General features: G+C 39.5%; 2 protein-coding genes across 2 annotated transcripts; one reads left to right on the top strand and one right to left on the bottom strand.

The window, feature by feature from the left end:
- Positions 1-598: 598 nt before the first annotated feature.
- Positions 599-3,121, bottom strand: LOC128864347 (uncharacterized). Its single transcript, XM_054103966.1, has 2 exons — positions 1,421-3,121; positions 599-1,334 (listed from the first exon to the last, which is right to left on the bottom strand). Exon 1 carries the CDS (start codon positions 3,029-3,031, stop codon positions 1,607-1,609), a length of 1,425 nt encoding a protein of 474 aa, XP_053959941.1. The 5' UTR covers positions 3,032-3,121; the 3' UTR covers positions 599-1,334; positions 1,421-1,606.
- Positions 3,122-16,992: 13,871 nt separating this feature from the next.
- LOC128859892 (jerky protein homolog-like) lies at positions 16,993-18,264 on the top strand. Its single transcript, XM_054097434.1, has one exon. It carries the CDS (start codon positions 16,993-16,995, stop codon positions 18,262-18,264), a length of 1,272 nt encoding a protein of 423 aa, XP_053953409.1.
- The last annotated feature ends 514 nt before the right edge of the window (positions 18,265-18,778 follow it).

Here is an 18,778-nt window from a genome sequence, read left to right on the forward strand (position 1 = left end):
TCAACTATCTTTTCCATTGTTTTGAGGAAAAATGAGCTGAGACTAATTGGTCTGTATGATTTAGGCAATTGTTCGGGTTTTTTCCCTACCTTTGGAATAAATACGACCTTAACCTCAGCCCATTTTGTAGGCAAATACCCTAGCAGTAAGCTTGCTTTGTATAGTCTGGTCAAATTAGGGATAATATGGTGTGCACCCTGCTGTAAAAGACAGGGGAATATCCCATCAGGACCAGGAGATTTGTATGGGCTGAATGTTGATATCGCCCATTGTACCCGCTTTTCATGGAATAGCTTGTTTGCTAGTTTTAAGTTCTCAGCACCCGCAGATGTAGTGGCTTCTGCCGGTACAGAGATCTCGTCTAGCACAAGTGATCCAGGGAAGTGAGTGTCCAGCAGAAGTTGACTGGTTTCCTCTGGATTCTTTGTGTAGCTTCCGTCTGGCTTTTTCAGGGTACTAATGCCGTTTGAGTGATCTTTTAGTAGGGCTTTTTGGATACGAATAGCATCCGGAAGACTACAAATCTTTTCACAGTGATTCCTCCAAGTAGCCCTTTTAGATTTCCTCAATTCTTTATTGTAGTTGGTTCGGGCTGTTGAGTAGGAGGACCAGTCCCCCATTGCTTTAGCTCTATTCCATAGGGTTCTTGTTTCTTTACGCAGGTTGGAAAGTGTACTATTCCACCAAGGAACATTTCTTTGTGGCTTTTTCACTTTTACTGGGCAACTTTCGTGAAACGCAGATATTATGTTTGAATGTAGTTCGTTCGATTCGAACTCAAGCTCAGATATAAGCTGAATGTGACGCTTAGAGCAGTTAACACTTTGTTCTAAATAGAAGTGAAAGTAGTCCCAGTTAGTTTTTCTGGGGTTTCTGTAAATTGTCATTTGTGGTTTGGTTGCACCTATATCGAATCTAATATGTCTGTGATCCGACATAGATGTTTCCTCTGACACATGCCAATTTGAGACTTCGGACAAAACATTATGGCTAGAGAGAGTGATGTCAAGGACTTCACCTCTGATTGCATTAATGAATGTAGGTTCGTTGCCTCGGTTTAGGATAGATATATTATACCTAAGTAGAAATTCAATAAGGTACTCACCTCTTGGATTGATGTTTGTGCTTCCCCACGCTGTGTGGTGCGCATTTGCATCACAGCAGAGGATCCACCGGAGACGTTTTTGCTGACAATATTCCACCAGGGCTATAACCTCCCTTGTTGGAGCAGTGACCTCATCTCCTGGAAGGTAGGCGGAGGCAAGTACTACCTCATGCTCACCTTTGCTCGTTGGCACTTTTACCCAAATCGCCACCAGGTCTTCTGTAATGAACTGTGATATTGGGATAAAGGTTAGTTGATTATTTATTATCAACGCCGCTCTGGGACGGTCTTTGTTGGCAGCATATATCAACTTACCGTTTGCGCTCTGGAGTCCCTGAATGACTCCTTTACGTACCCATGGTTCTTGAATGAAAGCTACATCCAAGAGTTCTTGGTTAAATCTCCTCGTAAGCACGTCCGAGGCTGCTTTTGCGTGATGGAGATTTATTTGAAGGCATCCGAGTTGCCTTCTGGTGTTGTAGGGTTTTTGCTTAGGCCAGGTCATCTAGTGATCCTTCGTTTGGCAATGGCTGCCTTTTTCTTGCCTCGGTTGCTTTTCAGCAGGACTGCTTCCTCAGCGGACATCTGATCCCCCCTTCGATCCTTCTTGTGGCTGTGCGCTTTTTTATCAGCCTGCAGCGGGGGTCGCATGCGGATACCCTCGGCCACGTTATGGCGCCATGTGCCGGATGTTGTTGGCTTTTCTGGCTCGTGTCTGGAGCAGCTGGCCTTATCGTCCTGGGCTATTGAAGCCGTTGGAGTCAAAGTTCCCGCTTTCTCAGAGCTTTGTTTCGCCGAGGGGTCAGGGTCCTGTTCGGTAACCTTAGGCGGATCAATCGGGCCTTTAGATTTTGGCCGAAGTTGGGTTTTACCGAACCCGTAGTTCAACCAGTTATTGGAAGTCTTTATGACTTCTGCGGAGATTGGGTCAATAGCAATGGTAATTTCTACCACAGTGCCCTTGCGCACTCTGTTGAGCACCCGCCAGTCATTGGTGTTGAGGCCCTCGTTTTGGCCGTCAAGGAGGCTAATGATATCCTCAGTTGAGGGGCTGTCCAATTCTGGAAAGTGACCAACGAAGATTTGTGGGCGCGGTATGTCCGCCTCCTGCACAATCTTCAGCTGTGCATCTTTCCACGGCTTCAGCTTAGGAACTACTTCCTTTAGCCAATTAGCCGTATCATCGCAGCCGCATGATATAACTATATATCCTGGGCGAAAGGTGCAGCTATTAAATTTGGGCTTTGCAGCGCCAGTCTGCTTTTTCCTTATCGCCTCCAGGATAGCATGTTGTATGGCCGTTAGTCTTTCCGTCGACCATACTGTAGTGGGATAGTCAGGAGGAATTATTCCCAACTTCGTGCTACACGCCGCGTCTTTGTAAGACATTTTTGTTGAGTCTACCTTGACTTCTGGATTAGGCACTGCTGCCTTTGGTCCTTCCGTTTCGGTAGGCTCTTCTGCCTTTTGTCCAACGCTAGGGCTCCCCTGTAAATTGGCACGTTTAGGGGAGCTTTGCTTTGGCGTGGTGCTGCTGGAGCGTTGTCGCTTCAGATCAGCTGGTTTTTGAGCCAACTCTCTTGCCTCGTCAATGCTGTGACCTTTTCTTAGGAAGTACTTTAGGCGCTTTCTGGCGGCACCGCAAAGCCGCACCTTGTCTTCGTCCTTTCTTCCTGCGTCACGAGTGGGAGAAGATAATAGTTTCTCCTCTTCCTCTGGTGATATGGTAGAAGCTTTGCCATCTGGCCCCAGGGCCATGTCGTCAACTTCCATATCGGTACTTTCGCTGACAGTTGGAGGGCATTGTTTGCCCTTAGCTGCCTGCGATGTTGTTGGTAATTCGGCACTATTTACCGAAAGGTCGTTATCGACCTGGTTTATATTAGGCACTTCTGCCTTTTTTAATAAATTGTTTGACTCTGCCATGTGGTCCCACGAGTGAAGGGGAAGGGAAGGTCGAGCCACGACAGTGCCCCGGTGTCGCGGTAAGGCTAATTACAACCAGAGGGCGCCCGATATCTGGAGGTCACCGTTATAAGACACACTTGCGTAGTGCCATTCATCCTATAGGCACGGTTCGAATTACACCTAGGATTACGGGTTTTTTCGAGTTATGCCTCTCTAGATCCGCCATTTTTGGTTAAAAGCAGGGGCACCTCGTGCAGGAGTGGCATTCTACCACAATGGTCGGTCTTTAGGCTACTGGCACAACTGCCATACGCCTCTGTGTGCATTCCCCCGAGAAGCAACGTACACTTCACCCCCAAGTAAGAAGGTCATATGACGTAAAGAAGAATCGAAAAATACGATTCCAAGGTTGGAATATCATCACGCAATATATTATCCTCTTCAATGTCCTCCTCGTCTGTGTCACAGTGGGTATTTGGCGGTATAATAGCGAAGTCGAAGTGACTACGGTCGCTTGATTCAATATAGTCGGTGGCCGCAGAAAGGTTATGAAACCTCTTTCCGTAAAATTTTTTTACATCCATTACCAAATCTACATGAAATATGCACACAAAATATATATGAATGTTCCCACTGTACCCATGCGAGTACACTAGAATTTAAACCTACCGAAATGCACTTTTCCACAACTTTTTTCGTTTTTTTTTGGTATAAAGTATACAAATTATATGTATTATGAATATTACAATACTGAACTTTTTCCGTGAGAACTTAGATTTTGTCAAACAGAGAGCTTATCATAGATGACTAGATGTGAAACTCTTTTTCTCGTGAGAGCGCTGAAAAATGTGCATTTTTTATAACATTTTCCAATATTGCCACACCGGTAGAAACATGAATTGGGTATTTTTGAACCAAAGGTCTGGAATTTTTAGTTTCCATACCACCATTGAGGTTAGTATTTAGTGTGCGGTTGCCCAATAGCCTTATATCACTCGTAACCCCCAACATATACTAAAAATAAGCACAATCCGTATGAAATATGTACATAAATAAGCAAAAAATTTAAAAATGTATATGTAAATGAAATTATTTAAAACTGATATTCATAAGCAATTTAATAATAATAAAGTTATGAACCCGAAAAACAAAAGTTAATATATAATTAAAAACATGACTTATTGCGATTTTTTAATATAACACAGAAAGTGGGTAACAAAAAACAAAAATTCTCAAACAACGAACAGAATAAGTTAAAGCAGATTACTTTTAATCTTCGTAAAATATCTCAAACTCAAATTAAATTCCCTTACCTACGCTTTTCACTCATAGAATATTTACGTATATACCAATTTACAGACATAAACCAACATACAGATTTCAATAAAAGTACATGTATGTACGAGTAAAATGTATTCATATGCATATGTGCATAAGACTAATTAAAGTAGAAGTTGAAAAGGATATAAAAGGCTTTGAAAAATTCTAAAACTCCCTTCAATTTAAATTATTACGTTTCAATTGAATTAATTTTAAGACAAATAATTATAAACATTTCAACACGTCATTTCTCCATTAAGCAAAAACGAACTGTTTTCGTCAGTTATTTTCGGCGCGTTTCTTCTGGCAGTCTGCCATTTCGCCTATCAGCTGTTCAAAATCCCATAATGTGTGAGTGCTGCCAAGTTTTGAAACGTCCTCATGGGCGCGCTCTCTCTCAAAATGTATAAGTTTCACATCTAGTCATCTATGGAGCTTATTGCAAACTAAACCATGAAAAGAAGAAAAATAGCAAAGGTGCACGCAAAGACAAGTGAATAACGGATAACGGGACTCAAAAAAAGAAGGAGAAACATGTGTATTCCTTTTCGACATTGCTCTGTATTATAAAGTGGCGAGTACATTTAAAAATTTGTAAGCGTTGGCTTTTGACGTCGTTTCGAAAAAGATGCTTTTTCTGTACTCAAGCGAGTACAATGGGATCGAATGGGTTAATATAGAATAGATTTGATATTTAGAAGGCAAAAAGCGACAAAAAGCAGAAGTAGCTTTCAACACTGAACAACAATGAATTTTAGCATTGCCTTAGGTTAGGTTAGGTTAGGTTAAATGGCCCTTGCTAGGAGCCTACTTGAACAAAGGGAGAAGGGGCTTGGAAAAAATGAAGAACAGGCTTGGAATAGACGATGGTGATTTACGTTTGAGTTAACCGCTTTAAGCTACTGATGAATTTCGCCAGGTGTATGATATTTAAACCAGTAATATCCGCCGGTGTAGCAAAAAAAGGGAGAGTTCAGATGTTTAAACCTTTGCCCGAAGAGAGTAGGACAGCTGAGAAGAAGCTGCTGAGATGATTCCGACTCATCTTGAAGACAGCTTTTGCCGAAAGCACTTGAAGCAGTCCCAAGTCTCGCTGCATGGACACCTAACGGACAATAAAATACCTACCAAATGCGATACCTGCGGCTTTGTTAGCCTTAGAAGTTTTCTCGAGTGCCCCTGATCTACCCGTGGCCAGAAGAATCTCGCAACTTTGCACGTTTGCACATTATCCCAGCGATTGCTGAGTTGACGCGAGACTCATCTTTCCATGAGCAGACCACAGGTTATGAAGGAACCTCCAAACCTCTCATATTGCGATGAAGTCGTCTCAGCGTCCCTTGTCTAGCCTGCTCATCGACCAAGCAGTTTTCCTCTATGCCGTTGTGATCGTGAACCCAAATTTGCCTAATATCGAAGTATTCCGATGCAGTCGTGAGAGAAGTCAGGCATTCACCGACTAGAAGCGAGCAACCAATCCACTGCTTCCTTAATTGCCGTACAAGCCAGTGATCTCATAGACGGTGGAATACCCTGGCGTTATGAGGATCCCGTCATTTAAATAAAGGGTCAAAATATTTAAAGCAAATAAATCAGAATTTGTTGGATTGGAAAGTATTCCTTCCTGATACTCTTCAAGATTCGGCAATCGCTTAGATGAAAGAAATAAGTAAGAAAAGTTAGATTTTTGGATTGGAACTGAGAAGCTACCATATAATTCTCAAAGTAAGTTATGAGTAAACCATTCATGCAGAACAAAGTGATACTCCGGTACGTCTAAACTTTTTTAACAGTGGGTAAAAGTTACCTCATTTCACGGGTTAATCTGATATTTTTTTAAGAAAATTCCGAAAAAGTTCTTTTAAATAAAATATGTGATAACTAAAATATTGTCCGAGAATAATTATCTGAAAATTTCAGTGCAGGTTGCCGACGACATAAAGGGCTTTTACTTGTAATCGGGTGAAATACTCGCCTACCTATATACCTATATATATATATATGCACTTTATTTAGGTATATATGTATATGCTCCTTCGTACATTACGGCAGGCTCCGTAGCCGAACGGGTTGATGTGGAGCTACTATTCGATATTGTTCGTCTTTCAAACTTTCTGTGAGCACTAAACACTAAAAATTATAAAAACTATTTTCTAATAGTGGCCGACCCTCGACAGGCAATGGCAACCCCTCAAGTTATTTCTGTCTGTCATGAAAAAGTTTCTGATAAAAAATCAGAAAACCGAGAATCGTTCTCGCCTCATTGAATCCATTTTAACACTAAGCTTAATACAAAGTCGTTGTTGCAAATTCAAATCCATTTTTGAAACTGTAAAATATCGAAACACGCGCAGAGGTAGATTTACTCAAGACCGCGTAACTTTACAAATGTCAAGTAATGGCAATGAAATTTTGCTAAGCATGTTAATACAGATGTGGCCACCTAACAAAAAATGAAAAAAAAAAACAAAATATACAGAACTAAAATCAGTTGATTTAGAGCGTCATTTGGCGGTTGTTCCGGGAACTGTTTGATCAAGGTGGTGTATGTACTCTGCATACAAAGAAATTGGAATTATAAAAAAAGAGGTTGTCTGTAAAGTCGGTTTACTGACGATAGTTTAACGTGATAACGTCATAAGAAAATACTGACTGAATGGTTGCATTTTTCAAAAGAAAATTTTAATTTTATTTGTTTGATAGATATTTTGTATGGATATAGAGAATGAGTTAACATTAACATAACATAATATACTTTAACATAACATAACATAACACAACACAACACAACACAACATAACATAACATAACATAACATAACATAACATAACATAACATAACATAACATAACATAACATAACATAACATAACATAACATAACATAACATAACATAACATAACATAACATAACATAACATAACATAACATAACATAACATAACATAACATAACATAACATAACATAACATAACATAACATAACATAACATAACATAACATAACATAACATAACATAACATAACATAACATAACATAACATAACATAACATAACATAACATAACATAACATAACATAACATAACATAACATAACATAACATAACATAACATAACATAACATAACATAACATAACATAACATAACATAACATAACATAACATAACATAACATAACATAACATAACATAACATAACATAACATAACATAACATAACATAACATAACATAACATAACATAACATAACATAACATAACATAACATAACATAACATAACATAACATAACATAACATAACATAATATAACATAACATAACATAACATAACATAACATAACATAACACAACATAACATAACATAACATAACATAACATAACATAACATAACATAACATAACATAACATAAAAATTACCCCGTATTAAAGCACTTATCAACAGCTTTCATTTGATACCCATATTGTACATACACGTCCGAAGGTTACCCGGGTCCACGTTTTGACCTATATCTTGAGACCCTATCTACCAATAGGTATTCAAACTATACGGAAATCATCTTCAATACCTACTTAACAATGTGTGTAAGTTTGGTTTAATTCGGTTTAAAGACACGGCGGGTCCACGTTTTGACCTATATCTCGAGACCCCAGTCACGGAGCGGCATGAAAAATACTCTGTACTAAAGCATTCACCAACAGCTTCAATTTGATATCCATATTGTACAAACACATTCTAGGGTCCACGTTTTGACCTAAATCTCGAGCCCTATTTCCAAAATAAAATATAATCCATGTTACTCGTGGAGGAAGTAGCTTTCGAATGGTGAAAGAATTTTTAAAATCGGTCCAGTAGTTTTTGAGCCTCTTCATTACAAACAAACAAAGTTTTCCTCTTTATAATATTAGTATAGACAACATATCTTATAAGGTATATGGTAAATATTACTATACATTTTTTCCTTCATATATAATAAAAAAATTAATAATAATAACATTAAAACAACAGGTATTATTAACAAACTTGGTTTTATTTTAAATTCTTCAAGTGAATCAAATTAATAATAATCAATAAGAAGGCATATGCAAATACAAATACGTGAATATATATATGTATATTACATATGCGCATATACATACATATATACGCTCACTTAAATAGGTGAGAGCAAGATGTCGAACGTTGCCTTTCGTTTGCTTTGTTTGCTTTGTCGTTCGTTCCGCGCTTTCGCTTGCAGTTCATTCAATGCAATGAGCAAGGTAACACTAATGAGCAAGGTAACACTAAAGAGCAAGGTAACACTAATGAGCAAGGTAACTACATATGAGCAAGGTAACACTAATGAGTAAGGTAACGACATATGAGCAAGGTAACACTAATGAGCAAGGTAACGACACATTTTTTCGTGCGTGCAGCCTGTTAAATCGAATTATAAGACGTTATCACGTCAAAAATTATGATATAATATTTTAAGAATTTCGGAGAAGTGTTAAGATTTACGTGAGCTGTAACTGACTTCAAAGTACAGTCTGTGTCAGAAAAAAGACTCCGCGATTATTCATGAAGTATAAAAGATATATATTTAAAATTTACGAGCCGCAATTGCTCAATCAGCCGTGTAGTCTCCATCGTTGTCGAGCATAGCCTGACATCTTCTCCGCGTGCTTTGAACCAGCTTTTCTGCCTAGCTCGTCGACAAAGAGGACCAGATTTTGCGAACTCGTGTGTCAAGAGTTGTTGTAAATCGTGGACTATATTTTCTACAAGATGCGTCTTCATGATTCCCCACACATTTACAATGGGGTTGGCGTCTGGGGACTGGGAAGACCAGTCCAATACTGTGACGCCATTTTCTTGTTTTGTTGTTTCTCAATGTGTTTTTCTGAGAGCACTGATTTTGATGATGTGGGACGATAGGATATGTTCGCCTCCTTCAGTCGTCGTTCGATGGTACTCACATCTAATTCCTTTCTAGCAAGAACAGATCGTGATTTACGTAGTCACAAAGAAGGGTCCCGCTTAAAAAGTCACTTGTTTCAACTCGCGCTCGGAAAAATCATCAACTTTTTTGTACACTTTATACCGCTGATTCCACATCACAACAAGCTTTTTTGATTTTTTAATAACTTTTGCAGCCGCGGCGTAAGTTAATTTCCACCCTTTCGAATGCGTGCATAAAAATACCGCCTCAAAACTCTTCGCGTACTTCTCACTCGTTTTTGTTCGGTTGCGTTTACGGGAAAGTTTTCGAACGACACTAATCTGAGTTAGCACTGGTAGTCCGGGAGCCAGGGGTCGATTTTGGACTGCGTTTTTATACCATTCATTTCTTGACTATACTTGTGATTTAGCTTTAATGAATAACGAAAGTGAACGTCAGCTGACGCACCCGCGGTGGGTGTGATTGTGGGAGGGTACCAAACGTGTCGAAAAAAAATTTCTACCAACTCATGTTATACAGGCTGAAATTTTTTTCATGTATTGTTGACATTTAGTAGAATAAAAAAAATAGTCAGCTGTGCCGTAGAGGGGGGAAAATACGTCAGCTGAACGCAATGATACATTCTTGCTTCGGCTAACGATCTTCCCACCGCTATAAACGCAGCTGAACATCATTATTATATTTTCATATGCGTCCAAAATTGTGTAGAAAAACTTCAATTGGCATAAAGTAGTTTTACTTTTTAATTTATTTTACAAGTTCGCCTGTTCAGCTGACGTATTTTCCCCTCTACGGCGCAGCTGACTATTTGTTTTTATTCTACTAAATGTCAATAATACATGAAAAAAATTTCAGCCGGTATAAAATGAGTTGTTAAATTTTTTTTTTTCGACACGTTTCGCAGCATCCCACGCACGTACCCACCGCTACTGGACCAGGTGACGGTTGGTTTCGTCATCCATTGGATGGCGTCTGCCTTCAGTATTAAAATCAGTCGGCATGAAATGATGAGGTCAAAATTACCCCTGGCTTCCGGACTATGGCATTGTAGCCCGTGAGTGGGACTATTCCGCAGCAGAAAGCAAAACGAAATATATCTTGAAGTTATGAGAAACCCGTTTCTTTTCTTCTGTCACAGACTGGACTTCAAAAAATCTTCAGTATCTTCATACTTTTGATAACATTTTGAAACATTTTTGTGCAGACCTTTGAGCATAAACTCCAGTATCATGTGATGTGATTTTTAGAAAAAAATTTTCAAAGGTCTATTTTATTTATAAGAAAACTCCAATTATGGAGGTATTGGAGGTATAGAAAGGCGTGCAGCCCGCGCAAATCTTTATATTTTTCCTAAATATTTTGACGAAGGTCTTAACATATATTAACTTTTATAATTCCGTTTGGAAAAGTCGTTACTTTTTTTAATTTTGATTACTTTGGTGAGACACCCTAATGTACATTTATACCTACATACACTCATATTAGGTATTTATTTCAATGCAGTATTTGGCATATTAAACAGACCGACATACAGTTACAACTTAAAATACTAATGTAATTTTTTTCAATACACACGCACACATACATGCACACATACAAGCAAAAACATACATATGGCGATGCTTTATTTGTAACTAAAATTAAATCGGAAACGATTCGGTTTATCGATCGATCCAGACGTTCAGGAATGCAAATGTAAAATATTCGCCAGATCAGCAGACGAGGCAGACAAAGTTGCATTCAACACAGGAGATCGTCTGAGAATTGTCACATATTGGCTGCTGATCGTTGAGCACAACTGTTTGCAAAGGCCGTGAAAGAAACGGCCAGCAAAAGAAATATTAAAATGAGCCTACGGAGTTGGGTGCTGAAAATTGTTTATCATTGTATTTTAGACGCAGCATTGGTTTGCTCGAAAGTTGTATAAGAACCTTTTACAGTAACGCTCCCTCTTCGTCACGTAATGGTAAAGGCCCGAGAGTATTCCTACATGGAAAAGTTGGGCGATTCAGAAAACACTACTAAACCTTGTGGAATGAGAAGTTTTATACAGTCCGCTCAAGGATATATGTATGTGTGTATGTATGTATGAACTTAATGAGCATCTCGATTTTTATTGAATTGAATTTGAAAAGGTCGAGCCAAGGAGCACCAGGAGAATTGGTGGCTCCTAAAACACTCAGGCTAAAGAGCCAATTGTATTTAAAGCTCTGGAAAGGGAGTAGATAGTCAAGGAGGGAAGGAGAAAAGTATCAGAGAAAGAGATAGGAAAGAATAGAGACAGAAATAGAGATAGTTAGTCCTGTGAGAATTTTCCAGATTCTTTGGCAAATCTGTAAATATCCTCCAGTTTTAGAGAACGAATATTACTCATTCTCATGACATCGGAACCCAATACTCGTAGCCTTGCTCTAGCAAAGGCAGGACACTCACAGAGAAAGTACTCAGTGCTATCCGCCTCCTCCAAGCATGGCAGGCATACCAGGTCCTCGATGATTCCAATGGTGGTCATATGCTGACTCCATGGGTTGTGCCCTGTAATGATGCCGACCATCAACCGAATATCTTTCCTTCCAAGTTTTAGTAGAAAGTTTGACAGTTTTCTGTTCGGACTTGTCACAAAACACTTTACAGTTCTTCAGCGTTCTAGACCATCGCTCTTTATGTAGATTGCCTACATAATCGCTGATCCCATTCTTGATTCCTGCGGGACTGATTCCGATTATTGACTCTGGCCCCTGTGGGGGCACCGCTGATCCAGGGTTGGCCAATTCGTCGGCAATTTCGTTTCCTTGAAAACCGGAGTGCCCCGGAACCCATATAAGTACAAGCCTGTTTTGTCTTGCGACAGAATTAAGCTTCTTCTTATATTCTTGAACAATCTTTAAGGTTTGCTTCGCGTTCTCCAGGCCCTCAATGCAGCCTGACTGTCACTGAAGACTCCAATCTGTTTCCCGCTCCATCTCCTTTCGGTTATCCATTCGGCTACTTTTAGGATGGCAAAAACTTCTGTTTGGAAAACAGTTGCCATTCCCCCCATAGCATAGTGATATTTATTACTATCGTTTAAGTACCATCCGGCTCCAGACCCTATTTCGTTCTTGGACCCATCGGTAAATAAAATATCCGTCAAACCTCCCTGAATGCATTCTGGATTGCTGACATCTGACATCAAATTTCCTTCCAAATGAAACTGTGGGTATCAGGTCATCTTTAGGTGCCAAAAACAGTGGATACTGCTCCGACAGCAACTTAAAGATTTCTCTGTGTCTTCCTGTTGTATCTTAAGATCCAGGGGGAGCAAATCAAGCATAGCATTTAGGGCATCACCAGAGGTTGTACTCATGGCACCCGTGATGCATAAACATACACTTCTTTGCAGCCTGTATAGCTCCCGGATTGTGGACTTAACCATGCTCCGTCGCCACCAGACCACAGAAGCGTAAGTGATGATTGGTCTGATAAGTGCTGTGTATATCCATAGGACCACAGCAGGTTTCAGACCACAGGTTTTGCCAAAGGCTCTACGGCATTGCTGAAAAATCTTGAATGCACGATTCACCTTCAGTGAAACGTATGTCTCCCAAGTCAGCTTCCCATCCAAGATTACTCCTAGATATTTAACTTCGTTGGAGAGACCAAGTGTCACACCTTTCAGTGTTGGAAGACTGAGTCCATCCAATTTCCGTTTTCTCGTAAACAAGACTATGGTTGTTTTGTTCGGATTAACGGAAAGACCGAAAGAACGGAAGTCATCGATTTTGTCAAGAATCCTCTGCACTTTCGTGCAAAGTCTCCTTAAGGATTTATCCGGCGCACAGACGTCGTCCGCATATGCTTGGACGTGAAAGCCGAGTTCCTGCATCTCCACTAATAGAGAGTCTACGACGAAGCACCACAGCAGCGGAGAAAGAACACCCCCTTGGGGACATCCTTGTCTAGCCCTGACTGTGATTTGTTCGTCACTGCTCCCACCAGCGGTTAACAGCCTCTCAGAGAGCATGGAATATATCCATTTTATAATGGCTTGATTAACTCCGTGTCGTTCGGCAGAAGAACATATCGAGCCGAAAGTGGCATTATCAAAAGCCCCCTCAATGTCCACGAACACGCCCATTGTGTATTCGTCAGCTTCCAGCCCGGCTTCAATCTTGCTAACAAGATCATGTAAGGCTGATTCACATGATTTTCCACTCTGGCAAGCGTGTTGATTTCTACTAAGTGGACTTCTCGGCAATCGATTTTTATTAATCCTAGGAAAACGCCAAGAGAAACTTTCAATTTTTGAAAGAAAACATTTTTTTATTTTATTCAAAAAATGAGCTAAGAGATTCTGCAAAAGTGACGGGAGAAAGTCTCGCCAGCTGCAGTAGCTTCCCAAAATCATTGCCGCTGCTGCAAATCGCCACATGGTGCGCGCTCTTTACCACCACTACCGCTGCAAAAGTGCCATGCAGTTTCATTGACTTAACAAGTATGCCAGGAATTTCAGCGGATGGCGAACATTTTCTGAAATTAGACAAGAACGTGATTTACGGAACCTCAGAAAAATAGCATCTTAATGGAACCGTCAACACAACAAACGAATGTGGAAGCAGCAGTGATCACTGGGTGTGTGAAAGTACAAGTGCATGAGTATGTAAATTAAAAGCCACACAAAAAGGAAACGAGGAGTCGGGGCGCGCAGAGAGCAGTGCCAAGAAAAGCACATGTGATACATTTGCAGCGCCGCAACTGTCACTGCCACTGTCACCGTTGGCTGATGGACCGTTGAAGGGGCGCTGCTGCTGCACACGATCAATGTGGCGCACGAATGACTGCCTGGCTCGTCCTCTGATTTTCCTGCGTTTTTATGTGTATCAAGTGATCATCACTGATTTATGCTTCATATTGATCGTGGCACTACGTTGCTCGCCTCATGTGCCGCTCCGCGTTTTTCATGGGCGTTTGGTGCCCGCGGAAGCGCACAGCACAGCTTTCAGCATTTCGATTTATTTGCCACATGCATGTTTGCTGTTTTTCTTCTTGCTGCATGCGGTGACATATGCGATCAAAAGAATTTCCATTGCCATATATTTTATCGAAAGTCGCTTTATGTCGACTAAAGTTTCTGAATGTCTATTCAATGACCTGTTTTCGATTTATTTCGTCGCATATTTTCGCTGAAGCTTTTACTTTGGTAACTTATATCGTGAGGTTTTGGGGCATTCTTTGGTCGTGGGTGATCCTGTACATAAATGATGAATTGTGTTTTATTTTAGTAGATCGCTTTTTGATATGTAGAAGTGTTGAAAAAATTTGTCTTTAAGATGCAAATAGGGGCTTCAAAGAATTCATGGTTTATTTCCGTTATTGTAGTTTTAATCAAAGAAAGTGCGGCTAATAATTACTCCTGTTGTTGGCCAATATATACAGACGCGAACACAATTAACTCGAATCCTTTGCTAGATAATCGGGTTAGCTTCTCCTTTGCCTATTTGGGAGTAGATTTCAAAGCATTAAACCATTAGAGTTGCTTGAAAAAGCGCATGAATATAGTATAAATATTACTTACTCATATACAGGGCATCGAGCGAAACCCAAAAAATCTTTAAGCAGGCCTGTAACTGTGGCGTTAGACTGCAAACAGCTGAAAAAGGTCAAATTTTTATTGCGCTTCCTGCTGATTGATGATAACATAGTAGAGCGCTAGTAGGTGCTGGTGCAACGAAGAGTCGAGACAGAAAAGCTGCGATGCTGAAATCGCAATAACGCCGTTGAGTACTGACGCTAAAATCACGTCTCCTCAAAGCCTCAGACTGCAGCATATTTGAATTGCGACTGGACCTTCTGTCCGCTGAAAGAGACTGAGTGGCTCCACAACAACTTTCCTGCTGCAATGGGGGTTAAATGGTAAACCTAGATTTTTTGCATGTCTGCCGATCATCCAATGACCGGTAAACAATGCTATGAACTTGGAAATTGAGTAGTGTCGAGTTCCCAGGACTTTCTGAGTCCTCTGTCTATTGTACTGGGACTATGGGGCCAAGGAGTCTCCGAATTAGCGAATGAAGAAATGGAGCTCCGTATTTTCTGCGCTTTCCTGAGAAATAATTTGTGCAGTTCCCCTTTAACAACTGTCATGGTAATGCCGATGACCAGGTGGGAGGTCTCTGATACCAATTCAGTCCTCTTCTTGGCAAGCTCATCAGCAATTTCATTTCCCTTTATGTTCGTATGACCAATAACCTAGATCAGAGATATAATATGTTACCAGCACACCCAAATGATTTGATCTCCTCCTTACAGGAGTTGTCTACTTTGAATCTGCATCATGCCGTCGTCAGAGCATTGACCGCGACTTGACTATCAGAAAAAGTGCGTGCGGCGTAGTACACATAACAGAAGTGAAACTTTCACGGCAGGCAAAGAAAGAAGGATAGACCCGAGAGGGAATGAGAGAGAGAGAGAAAAAATATATATTCTAATAAATTCACAACATTTGCAGAGAATACAAATAGACAAAATTTACAAAAAACGGGGAATGGTCTACCGGTGGAGGTAAACGCCGGACACAAACTGTGGGTGGCGGTGTTATTTCTCACTAGAAATTGGCAACCAAAAGGAAAAACTTAGGAAAAATAGCTTAAAGTGTATCTAAGATATATAATATATAAGGTATAGTCTCTCTCTCTCTCCCTTTCCTCTATGTTATATCTTTTTTCTCTTTCGCGAAACGAAAATGCCCAAAACGATGCATGGCCTTGAAATTTTACTCTCCATTCTCGCTCGTCCATCGACGCCTAAGAAATTTCACTTCAAAAATGTTCATATCTGCCTCGTTCCCACGTTTCCTAAGCATTTTGCACGCCTGCAGGATTGCAAAGACTTCTGCCTGAAGAACACCAGCAGTATTCGGTAATTTTAAGGAAATAGATAAATTGGTTGATGTAAAGAAAATTCCTGCTTCGACTCCCGATTGCATCTTAGAGCTGTCAGTGAAGAGGGACCAGCTTCGGTGCAGATTTTCTCCTCGTTTCAATCCTGCATACTTAGAAAGATTGCTCTGGCACGACCCTCAAGCTGCAGTGTGCGGAGAGAGAAATACAGTTGTACCTCGGTTAACCGGGCCTCTACTAACCGGGTACATCTGTTAACCGGCATGCTGTGTGTTTGATTTTATATCTCTATTAACCGTGCTTTACCTCTATTATCCGTGCGGCGTATAATAACTTTTTTCAATTTAAGTGAATGTGCAAAGAAATAAAATTCGGGGATTCCCATTTTTTGTTTTTATGTAATAAATTTGTATCAAATTTCACTTTCATTCAGTCTGTAAGTGAAATTTGATCTCTTAACAGGTGCTTTTGTGAAAATGGCTCCATCAATAAGTAAACTGACAAAAAGAGCAAGAAAAGTTCTTTCAATTAAAGAGAAAATAGAACTGATTAACGAATATCGCAAGAACCCATCCGTTCATTTTTTATCTGAAAAATATGGTGTTGGCAAACAAACTGTACGAGACTTAATAAAAAACAAAGAAAAAATTTTGAAATATCAATCGGAAAGTGATTCAATTCACGGTTTAAAAAATAGACATACTCTGAAAAAATCCGAAAATCCAAAGGTTGATTTTGCAACATATGAATGGTTTCGACAAGAAAGATTTAAGGGATGTCCCATTACAGGTAATATTACTCAAATCCAGACATCCACATAAACTGAAAATTTCCTGCAATTTCTAGGCGAAATGATTACTGAGAAGGCAAAATATTTTCATGGTAAATTAAACATAAATTCCGAGTGTAAGTATTCATCTGGTTGGCTGGAAAAATTCAAAAATCGGCATGGAATTCGTAGGCTGAAATCCACAGGAGAAAAGGAGTGTGCTGATTATGTGTCTGCAACGATGTTTGTGGAAGACTTAAACGAATACATTAAAAATGAACAACTTACAACTGAACAAATTTATAATGCAGACGAAACCGGTCTATTTTGGAAGTGTTTGCCCCAAAATTCGTTGGCGAGTGGTGATGAATATTCTATTGAGGGGTACAAAGAGTCCAAGGAAAGAATCACAGCTTTACTTTGTGCAAATGCAGCTGGGACTCACAAGTGTAAATTGATGATAATAGGAAAAAGTGCTAATCCAAGATGTTTAAAAAATGTTAAATACATTCCTGTAGTTTATAAGTCTAATAAGAGAGCTTGGGTAACACAAGAGCTATTTCTGGAGTGGTTTAACAACAATTTTGTACCAGAGGTAAGAGAACATTTACAACGCATTGGTCTCGAAAAGAATTGCAAAGTTCTTTTGCTATTAGACAACTGTCCAGCACACCCGGATGTAAATGCAATGATATCTGATAATGTTACAGTAAAATATCTACCACCGAATTGTACATCTTTGATTCAGCCTATGGATCAAGGAGCCATTCGGAGTTTCAAATGCCAGTACCGTAAATTTATCGTGCAAAAACTTGTGGATTCTAATAGTCGACACGAATTTGTTAAATCTTTGAACATTAAGTCAGCTTTATGGACAGCAGCGACTTCGTGGGATTCTGTAACCCCACGTGTTTTAAATAAAGTTTGGAATAACTTACTATCTCAAGATGATGAAAATGATTCAACTTTTAGTATTGAGATACAATCAGATGTATTAATACCACCTGGTTTTACAGCTGATGCTATCTCAAAGTGGATGGAGTGCGATATTGATGTCGCACCGTTTGCTATTGTATCTGATGATGAAATCGTTAACATGGTCAATCAAACAGAAGAATATGAGCTTGAGTCAAATTCAGAGGAATCAGATGGAGGTAATACGGTAGAAACCCCCACATTAGCTCAAGCAATAGAGGCTAGTAGTGTTTTGTTAAAGTTCTTAGAAAACTATACTGGTACAGGTATTTCAGAACCAGACAAAATACAAGTGTATCGCATACAAAGTCATTTACTTAAGGAACAAATGAATTCTAAAAGACAAACTACTTTAAACGAATATTTTAAATTAATATAAATATGCATTTATGTACCTATATGTATGTATATGAAAGTATATTATAAAAACAGTAATAAGATATGTATCTGTATTCATAAGTATGTTAATAGATGCAAATTTACATGTTCTTTTTAAAAATAAATAAAAATAATAAAATTTTTGAATATGTATTTCAAAAAACCTCTTTCAACCGTGTTTTCGATTATCCGTGCTGAGCCCGGTCCCGAGCAACCCGGTTAATCGAGGTACAACTGTATGTACGAAGTTCAGAAATGCTACCATGCCCCTTCATTGCCTCCACAGGTCTGTATTCTTTACCCTGATTGCACTTTGAGCAGCGTAGGAAATAACGTAAAAGTCGAGGTGACAGAGGTTACTTTGGATAATTCTCAACTGATGCGTGTGTTCTTCCATCCTAAAAATGTACATGGAAATATAAATAGTTTTGGATTGATATCCTTTTAATTTAATTTTTAAGCCCCATGTTTCGGATTTATCGCGACGACATTGTTTTAAGTAGGTCAAATTTTTT

The sequence above is a fragment of the Anastrepha ludens genome, chromosome 2, assembly GCF_028408465.1.
Source record: "Anastrepha ludens isolate Willacy chromosome 2, idAnaLude1.1, whole genome shotgun sequence".
Classification (NCBI taxonomy): Eukaryota; Metazoa; Arthropoda; class Insecta; order Diptera; family Tephritidae; genus Anastrepha; species Anastrepha ludens.

Excerpts from the sequence above, each read along its gene's own strand:
- LOC128864347 (XM_054103966.1), bottom strand. The coding sequence starts at position 3,031 with ATGGCAGAGTCAAACAATTTATTAAAAAAGGCAGAAGTGCCTAATATA.
- LOC128859892 (XM_054097434.1), top strand. The coding sequence starts at position 16,993 with ATGATTACTGAGAAGGCAAAATATTTTCATGGTAAATTAAACATAAAT.